Consider the following 10,361-nt stretch of genomic DNA (forward strand, 5'->3'; position numbering starts at 1 on the left):
ATTGGACAGAAACCAATCAAGAGCTAAGGCAGTCATACCTGAGGATTAAAATCTTAAAATAAATGTCATGATTTACGATGTCAGAAGCTTACAGTGAGCCGTGGAAGGATGAGGATGTAGAGAAAACCAGCATTGGTATAAAGTAGGCAAGTCTTGAAAAGACAAAGAGTTTTCAAAACTTTCACAGGTAATGTAGAGTGTTTGTTTATATTTGAATTCTGAGTTGTTCATTTTCTCGAGGCTTACTGTTCTCTTTACACCCTCAAGACTCACACCTACCCCTGCCCACTGTTGTGCAAGTGTGTCAGGAAGTATATAGCGCCCTCCCTCTCCCTCTCACGCGCTGTCTCTCTCTCTCTCTCTCTCTCTCTCTCTCTCTCTCTCTCTCTCTCTCTCTCTCTCTCTCTCACACACACACAGCTTCTGCAGGTGGTTGTTTACTCAACATATTCCTGACCAAATATTGCCATGCAAGGAGGACCTATTACACATATGCTCACATGCAGCAGTGTCTTGTAGTGTATTTTAACATGGTGTGTTTTCCTCAGATAGTCAGCAGAGCGACAGCACAGCATCTCCACTTAACTGTTAGCAGATGGAGAGAAGGGGAGAGAAACTGAAGAGTCTTAAATATCGACTTATGCTACTCTCCAAACAATGTCCTAACACAGGATATTAAACGATATTAAACCATACAGAGGATTTTCTAAATGGACGGTTATTGAAATGAAAGTTCCTGAAGTTCCCCCTTATCCCAGATGTCATCAGCGAAGACATGTTTGGTGTCTGAATTTTACTTCTTTAGGGTTTGCGTTGGTTTTACAAGACTGATGTAGCTAACAAGCAATGAAACTTATGTCCACTAGTAAGCATCATGCAAACTACGTGCCTAAACCACATGCAATTAATTCAAAGCACATAAAATTGGTGAGTAATATTAAGTAGACTTGCTTATGTGGTTTCTGATATTGAATCTTTACTACTGTTTTTTTCGAAAAGTAACAAATATATGTTATATAGCTAAAAACAGTAGTAGCAGCCATTTCATTGACTATATTTTAGATTTAAATTTGATATTTTGTCAAACTATTACTTTAATAAAGTAAATATGAACAATAAATACATCAAAGGCATCAGTAAATGCAATGGCCAAAGCATCTTTGTTGCTGTTGCTTCTAGTATTGTTTATATCTTGTGGCTAGTCTGGCTGCTCTTTCCTCTAAGTCTCCTTCTCATTTTCTTAATTCCTAATTTTTTGTCCCTTTTTTCTGTTTATGTTTGATATTACTCTAGTGCTCCAGTGACCCCCACCTCGCCCACAACCCCAGTGTCACCCGGGGCTCCTCCCTCAGCGGCTAAACACACCTGTAACCACCTGCACACCATCGGAGGAATCGGGGGGCAGAAGAACATCTGCAACCGCTGCAACCACAAGAAATGGCCACTCATGCGGCGTGGCTCCAACAAGAAGATGGACCGCCGCAGCCACGTTGGAGAGGTCACTGTGCTGTCAGTGGGCAGGTGTGTGAGAAAGGATTAATGGGGGCGTATTTGCAGAGGAGGGAATGCATGGGAGTGTGTGTTATCCCTGAGATTGGGTTTTGAATACTAAGTGAGTTGTTTCTGATTTGTTCATTCAGATGAATGAGGGTGTATGTCAGGGTCATGCTCACCTGAACGTGGAAATTAATTCCCTTTATTTGATTACCATTCCCGCCGTGTGAGGAGGTTTATTTGTGTGTTTGTGTGTGTGTGTGTGTGTGTGTGTGTGTGAGTAGGGATGCATCTGGAAAGCAGGCTCATGCAAATGACTGTGCTCATTTTAAGCAGTGTTTGTGGTGCTGGCTGAGTATATGTGCGTGCATAAACCTGACTGGACAACCTTTTAAAGGACCCATATATTTCATTTTTCTTGTGTTTTATTATTCTCTCCTGAGGTTCACTTATGTTTGTGTAGGTTTTTGTACCAACAACAGTCATAATTCACTTTTACATGCTGTTTTCTAGCCCCATCCAATTCAGAAAGCAGTTATAATATAGACATGTAGGCTTTGCAACATTGAGTTCATGAAAATCTTTAAAAGAAATCACATAATAAATATTGTAATATTGTGGAGCACAATATGTTTTTGTTTTACCTTTCATTGTGATAGTTGTATCTGCAAACATGCACATTCAAGGCTTTTTCTTCTCTTTAAATGACATCATATCATTTATGCTTCTGTGTTCTCTGCTGGAGAGTATGTGCTTTGAGTGCTAGTTGAACACTTTTCATTTGTCCATTCAGATAAATGAGAATTTATATCAGTCTGACCAGCTTGAGTGGGTGTGGATGAGTGGGTGCAAATGCACATCTAAATGAATTTCCCTCATTTAATTACTATTTGTGAAGTGAATATATATTTATATGTATACTTCTGTGTTTGTAAATCGGTATATTACTGGAGCCTCTAATGGTTTTAAGCTCAAATGGTTTTTAATAAGACTTCAAGGGGAATTCTGCAGGTTTTCCAACTTTTCTGTATAATTAAGTGGTTAAGATGTGTAAAGTAAAAAAAAAAATCATTCAGAATGGTTTGATGCAAAATGCTCCTTTCTTGAGAATTGTTCACAGTGGTAGTGATAGGAACTAGACCTCTGAAGTGTTTAATGCCTGTAATGCACCATATCACAGAACATTATTATACAAAATAGTTATGTATACACTGCCTGAGTTTTACCATAGTTTTAATATGAGGATTTTGCCCAAAATGTGTTTCTTAAATTCCATTCTTGGTGGAGAGGTACATGCAGGGCATTTTAAGGCAAAACAGAGCCCAAAGAAAACTTTTATTGTTATCTGTATTACATCTAAAACTCAGGACATGTGTAGGTTCACTGTTCATTTCGTATAGTAAATAAAATGGCTATGTTTGTGTTTTAAGCATCACGACCCCAGTTTCTAGTGCCACCACTGTACAGAAATTGTTTTTTCCAAGTCTGTACCATTTCACATCAAACCACTTTGTTGGCTTGGTTTACATCCCAGCCGGTTGAATTACGCAGAAATTTAGAATAATTGACTAATTCTCTTTTAAGGCAGTGGTTCAACCAGAAATTACATTTATGCGGTTTTCCCCTTCCTGCAAATGTAGTTGATTAGTCAAGTTATGCTATCCAGGCATGTTACCTTGCCAGAGATTCTGTTGTCTAAAAGAGAAAATGGACAAAAGTAGTAGCAGCCATCTTGAAGCCTATAAATAACATTACATTATTCAGTGTCAGAAACTGCATAATCCTGTCTAGTTAAGATATCTGAACAACTTGACAGCATTTGGTAAGTGAAGATGTATAAATGTGCTATTTCCATGAAGCTAAACTGCTGCATTAGCTTCCAGTGCAAAGCTAAAGAAGTAGACTAAATGAGTAAAATGTCGACTATATTTAGGGTAATAGGAAAATTGTGTAATTAGACTTTCTGTCAAACCAGTGCTTTAAAAGTTGGGGGTTAATTTCAGGTTCCGCGTGACAAAGAGTGACCCCAGGCACCCTGTCAGACGCACCCTGCTGATCACTGAGCCCAACGGGAGTGTGCCGACATCTCCTGCAAAGGCGGAGGCAGGCCCACTGAGCAGCAACACACCCTCACAGCCTCAGGTGAGCTCCACAGGGGACACACACAGGTAGAGTGTGTTGTGTTGGAAGGAATATATCGTTCTGTGTTTCTGATAAAATGGCCAATGAGTGTAGATACAAAGTACACTGGCATTCAAAAGTTTTGAATCACTTGCCATATTCACAATTTTTTATAGTTTATATGCGATAATAACTTGTATAATGTGGATTTAAATGTTGCACCTATTTGCCGAAAGGTAATTTTAGATGCAAAGAAAGAATGTTGCAGTAAGTGTTGTAAATGTAATGTAATCCATGTGCATCCCAAAAATATAAACAACCCCCAGAGCAAAAATAATCCTGGCTGCTCCATCTTTGAGGAAATATAAGAAGCCTTTATTAATACATGGCAAAGCTGTCAAAGTTAAATGGTTCTCCCGATGTGTTACGAGCCTACTCAGGCCTTCAGCAGCATGCACAAAACTTTTTTTTAAATTTTAGATATTTTTTTCAGTATTTCAAGAAATCTGTGAATAGGATGGTATTGACTGATAAATAATATGCTGTAATTATCTGCACTGATAAGCAAAACATTATGACCAGCAAATAACATTGATTATTTCGTAACAACAGCACATGTCAAGGTCAGGTGTATGTTATACATGTATGCGAATAGTCGGTCCTCATAGTCTGCATGTTGGATGTGGGAGAAATGGGCAGCTGTGAAGACCTGAGCGACTTTGACAAGGGCCAAATCATTATGGTTAGACTGGGTTTGAGGTTCTCTGAAACAGCAAGTGGAAGCAGGTTGCCAGGTCCGATGAGTCCAGTTTTCTTTTACCTCAAGTGGACAGCCAGGTACGTGTGCAGCGTTCATCTGAGGAAGTGATGGCGCCAGGATGGACTGTGGGAAGAAGACAACCCACTGAAGGGTGTGTGGGGCTCTGGACAATGTGTGAGGTGGTGGCCTCTCTCAGCAGTGACCTCTTTCATTATGCACCCTGCCACACTGCACATATTGTTAGGAAATGGTTTGAGAAACATGACGAAGAGTTCATAGTGTTACCCTGGCCTCCACATTCTCAATCTCAGTCCAATCCAGCATCTGTGCTGAAACAAGTCTGATCGCTGGTGGTGGCACCTCACAACTTACAAGACTCAAAGGATCTGCTGCTAACGTCTTGGTGCCAGATACCTCAAGGCACCTTCAGAGGTCTTGTAGAGTCCATGCCTCAGCGGCTCGGAGCCATTTTGGTTGAAGGATCAACAGCCTATTAGGTCATAATGTTTTGGCTCGTAAGTGTATTTGCATTAATTGTTTGCCCGAGATTTGATCTTCACTTTTCTATGTGTGAAAAATTCTCTATGTTCATTTTATTATAACTTAATTCTTGATGTTATACAGCTTTCACAGTAATTTTAAAATCTTCAGCATTTAGGACACACCAAAAATGTCTTAATATTTATTTATAGCTTCCTAGTTCTGAGGTTGCAAAAGAGACACTGGTCTGCAACAAATGTGCTTTTATATTGTTGAAAACATTTCAAACTTTTGAATGCCAGTGCAGGTGTTTTTTGTATTAAACTGGCAGCTTAGTGTATGCAAGAGTGTGGATGAGAATGTGTGTGTTTGGGTGGGCGAATGAATGAGTAAGGATGTGTGTATGTGTCTTGACTTACCTGTAGACAGTACATCTGTGTAATATGTGACCTTTTAGAGTAATCATTTGCTGTTTTCTTTCTTAAGGCGGAGGGGGCTGTTAAAAAATGACATGACTGAAGCCATGGCATCTGCTTCAAGTACAGAAAACTGAGAATTTTAAATGCGTTTTATACCAAAAATCACACAGACGTCGCAGCAGAGAGGGACAGAGTCACCTACTCTGGGACGATATGAGTATCAGGAGTGCAAGAGAGAGGTAAAATGGTGGAAATGAGGGGGGAAAAGAAGAAGCCTTTTAAACTGAACTGCACTATTACATTCCACTCTCCTGCCACCAGGGTGTGTTTGTGTATCTGGAAAATGATAAGGAACGTGTACAGTTCATTGTAGTTTTATTCCATCGCCATGCCAACAGTCCCTTTACAAACACTCGCGCGTCATCTTTAACCGTGGTTGGCGTCAATTCATCCTTGTTAATGACCAGGAGTGGGTCAGTTCTTAATCCCTGGTCAAACAAATTATCGATCATCTGACTCAGTGGGTTACTTCCAGGAAGTTGAAATGTTTTTCCTTTTGGTTACTGTGAAGAACAAAAAAAGCACAAAAAAAAGACATCAGACCTCAGACACAGTCTTGGACCCATAAGATGGACTATCGCCATTGCACCTGTCTGCCATATGTTTGTGTTCATTTTCATTGTCTTTTTCATTTTTGCCTTCGTAGGACAAACTTTTTCTGCCTTAAAATAAGTATGTTAAGTGTCATGATCCTTCATCTAAAGCCAGCTAACTTAAGTATCTATCTATCTCTCTATCTACCTATCTATGAGAAATAATATCCTCTTGTTGGGACAGGAATAGTTCCAATCATGATTAGCACTCCGTATTTTTCTGAACATCTCCTATGAAAAACCAAAAGAGTATATTATAGAAAAAATATGCATATATGTACATTTAAAAGGCTTTGCAAAGAAAATTATTATGTAAAATATGTTATGTATAATATCACCATTGAGCACAAAGTGGCCTATCTACCTGCTTTCACTAGCACCTTTGAAAAATGAGATTCATTACATTTATTGGCTGCACTGCATTGCCCTCATCTTTACAACCTGCATGTCCTGCTTATTCACCATCATGTGCTCATCAAGTTCCCTCACAGAGTAAAACATCTATCATGTGCTAATACAGTGACTTAATGAATACAATATACAAACACAAATAATATGTCTACCCACATTCTATAGTAAGTAGGTCTGTTGCTATTCTGTAGTTACTCAGACACGAGTGTTTTAAAATAAATTGTAACCTCAGAAAGAGTAACAGTGGCCTTACTTGAGCTGCTGACAGGTTGAAAGCGTTCTTATTATTTAGCCAAAATAAATTTGCCAAACCATTTATTATTTATTATATAAACTGTATAGGAAAATTAAGATTTGCCTTGTTTTTAGTGTAAATTTGTTGTTAAAATGTTACCCAAAAATTACACAATTCAGTGTTTCATGTTCATAATCTAATTTAAACAGCTGCAAAAGTCTGTTTTACCCTTGATATGCCCAGTCTTGTACAATGGCATATTATGAGTAATGTGGATTTATGTGACGAAAGACTTGTATCCAGATATTTTGTGCCAAAGCAGGTATTTGGAACTTAGTTAAAGCAATTCTTCAACTCTGCCCCCACCAAAACAAACAAGAAAAAATGTTCCTAGTCAGTATGACTGTCTGGGGGGCATTTAGCAATATCTATATATTATTACCAATGAGAACATGTTAACTGGTCTGTATTTATCATTTTTCATAGCCATTTTAGCTTTTGGGGGGTGATATATTCCTGAATTCATTCATTCGTTGATATTAGGACGATTAATGACAATTTTAAACAGTTTAAATAAATGCAAAGTGTTTAAGAATGAACAAATGTAATGGAATGTTGGAACACTAATAAAGTTGTTTTACACTGTTTAAAAGAGGCCATGTTATAGAACAACATATTTTATGTCTTAATGGACATTTTTGTATCCACAAAAAAATTATACATTAAAAAGATTAAAAGCTAACTTGGTGTGTGATACAATCTTTCTATTCCAACTCTGTTTTTTTTCCGTAATTTACTTCTTGAGCACCAGGAATGCTGGTCCAGCAGGTTAATCGACTGGGCACTTTGGGTAATAAATGACAGCTGTCTGTTAATAGGTCATCAGAGTGGTGCAGATGACCTTGGAAACTGGCTCATTCCCAAAACTCAAACACCAAATGGCTTTCTTCTCCAAACCATTAACCCTCTATTTTTGGACTTCAGGGAATGTGCGTCCACTGGCTCTCAACAGAAAAAGGCTAGTGACCACAAACGTATACATTTGTGCATTTAGGATGGGTATTTTTATTGACTCTGTTCCTCTTATTCTTTATATATATAAACTTCCCATTGCATATGCATGCACTTTTTGTTATTTACTGTAGAACTTCCATGAAAACAATATCAGTTCACATTACTCACTGACCAAAAGTTTAAAGTAACTAATTCATGTGTGGAGTTTGCATATGAGCAGCTCATGAATGGTTAACGGACTGTAATGTATTATTAGTTCGGAGTATTTTAGGACCTGTGAATTATTAACTCCCTCCCACATGGACCTGGAAGAGACACTTCACTCATTCTGACATTAACAGCACACATCCGAAGAGTTTCGCATACATTAGCACAATTAATTAATGACTTGTATGAAAGTAAAAATAGGTGTAATAGAGTATCACATTTCGACATTTTTATAGTGCCACAACCATAATTCAAATTGGGCATTTACACAGCAATCTCTCATTCGCTTTTATAGTCTGCATTAAGACACAGTGTACACCACTGTTCAGAAGTTTGGAATCACTTTTTCCACAGTTTTTGTTAATCACAACTTTTGTTATATGCAATAACAACTAATGGTGGCAGATGAATGGCTATAGAATCAGGCGAATATCAGCAGATATGCTGGATCAGGAGATCAGAGGGGGAACAATAATTAATCTGATTCAGTTCTTTAATAAATCTAGTGTGAAATATCACACACTCAGATTGTGTAATGTGACGAAGTTGTTGTTAGCTGTGTCTTGCTTCCTGTGGGGTAGTGGAGAGGTTTGAGGAGTTTCAGCATGATAGCCCACTTTTAGATGCTCGTCTTAAGGGAAGTGCTTCAGTTAATAACTTCGTAGTTTTTAAAGGAATAATGTCACTATCAGTGTTGGCCAAAACTTTGTTATTATCTGTAATAACGTACATAATGTATATTTAAAAAATACAGACTAGACACCAGTATTTTAGTGTCAATAAGAAGTAACGAAATTATTAATTATATACTGACATTCTCAGTTTTTAGTATTTTTTTTCAGTATTTTTGTCAGGTTTGCCTTGAGATTTGTCTCCTATTTTGATAAATGAGGCTTTCTGGATAATTATTTTATTTTATACTTCATTCTTGCTGTTTTTACATTTTTTATCATTGATTTTTATAATTCATTCGTTTTTTTTATTGTTTTATTTTACAGCTTCATAGCTTCTCACTATTTGAATCCTTGAAGTTGCATGACATTGCACAAGACTAACAGAATCATTTTATACATTTCCTGCAACAAAACTGGTTTTCTATTGAAAACAACTTTTAAACAGTGATTCCACTCTTGTAGTGTCCAAAATTCGCCTTTTTAAGGTGTTTTTGTATGTAAAGTGTTACCCAAATACATGGAATTTTATGCTCATTATCTACTTTGAAGTTACAAACCTTTACCTTGATGTGTCCAGTGTTAGTGTTCTGAGTATTATGCATAAGGTGGAATTATGCTATAAAGCTAATAACTTCATATTTTCTGTTGTGTTCAAATCAGTTAAAGCAGCCAAAGTGCACTGTCTTCCACAATAGTCTTTTCTCACTTGTCACACACACACAAATGACATCATTGCAACAGTTTTATTTACTGAATTTGACATCAGTTTCTTATTTTTCAAGACATCCTTGACCATATACAATGATATTTTAAAATAAGTGTCTAGATAACATTCATTGAAATGTCTGTGCTGTAAAAGAATAAAATAATAGGCAAAGTGTAGAGCAACTTGTCATAGAGCTTCTTTATCATTCAAAGAACAGCACTAGGCGATGGGGCCACATCATAGAGATGTTACACACATTCGTGCACCGTGTATACAAAGCCACACTTTCGTATGAAGTCTGAACAAACAAGCATAGAGGACGGAACACTTGGGCCTGTTCTTATCATTGCCCTCATTGTAAAAGGCCTGCGGCATATTCATTAAAGATATTAATGATAGCAGATTACATATCCAGTCTTATGATCTCAGCCAATTGTTTTATTTTTTCTGTCATCCATGTGACAAATTCCTACCTCTTACTGTCTCCTTTTATTAACTGAAAGAAGTGTTCTACATTTAGAAAAGGACAAATAAAAAGATGATACAACCACAAGGCAGTAAAACTAAAACTGTGGCCATTTGGGCAGAGACATACTTTTTTTTACATAGTTTTTATTTCCTGTTTGTTTCTTTTTTTTAAAAAAAAAAAAAGGTTTGGGTTAAAATATGAAGACAGAATGAAAGATTAACTTCCAAAAACATATTTTTTTTTCCAAAAGTACCGTTTGAGAATCTGAGAAAATAGTACAGCTGATAATATATTTTCACGTTTATGTGTTGTATTTTAATCATAAGAAAACCTACAGCCTTAAAATGGTCACAGAGTTCTTGAGTGATGCCATAGAACAACTACTTTTGGTTCCCTGTGAAAAACCATGTTTGAAAAAGAGATGTGTGAATGTGAAGAACTTTAAAGATTTAAGGAATCTTCTCATCATCACCAATTTAATGGTTTTTCCTAGAACCTTTACATTATATGGAGGTTCTTTAAAAAGGGTTCTTCATACTTACATATCTCCTTTATAAAAAATTGTTCTCTCAAAAACCACATTCAGTCTTTCAAGTGGTTTCCAAGTACGTTTACATACAGATAGTTTTCCTATAAAGTTGCTGATTCAGAGATAAAAGGTTTTCTTACGACAGTGACCATATATGTACGTGGAAACACAATGTTTACATCCAGTGCT

At 37.0% G+C, this 10,361-nt stretch overlaps 1 protein-coding gene across 1 annotated transcript in view; it reads left to right on the forward strand.

Annotated features, from left to right (window-relative positions):
- rell1 (RELT like 1) overlaps nucleotides 1-7,315 on the forward strand; it is a 35,522-nt gene extending 28,207 nt beyond the window's left edge. Inside the window, exons 5-7 of the mRNA XM_036597164.1 lie at nucleotides 1,294-1,521; nucleotides 3,498-3,636; nucleotides 5,342-7,315. Of these exons, the coding sequence (XP_036453057.1) occupies nucleotides 1,294-1,521; nucleotides 3,498-3,636; nucleotides 5,342-5,365 (391 nt within the window). The 3' untranslated portion in view covers nucleotides 5,366-7,315. The remainder of the gene's footprint in view (nucleotides 1-1,293; nucleotides 1,522-3,497; nucleotides 3,637-5,341) is intronic.
- The last annotated feature ends 3,046 nt before the right edge of the window (nucleotides 7,316-10,361 follow it).

This window comes from Colossoma macropomum, unplaced genomic scaffold (assembly GCF_904425465.1).
Source record: "Colossoma macropomum unplaced genomic scaffold, Colossoma_macropomum, whole genome shotgun sequence".
In the NCBI taxonomy this organism is placed as follows: domain Eukaryota; kingdom Metazoa; phylum Chordata; class Actinopteri; order Characiformes; family Serrasalmidae; genus Colossoma; species Colossoma macropomum.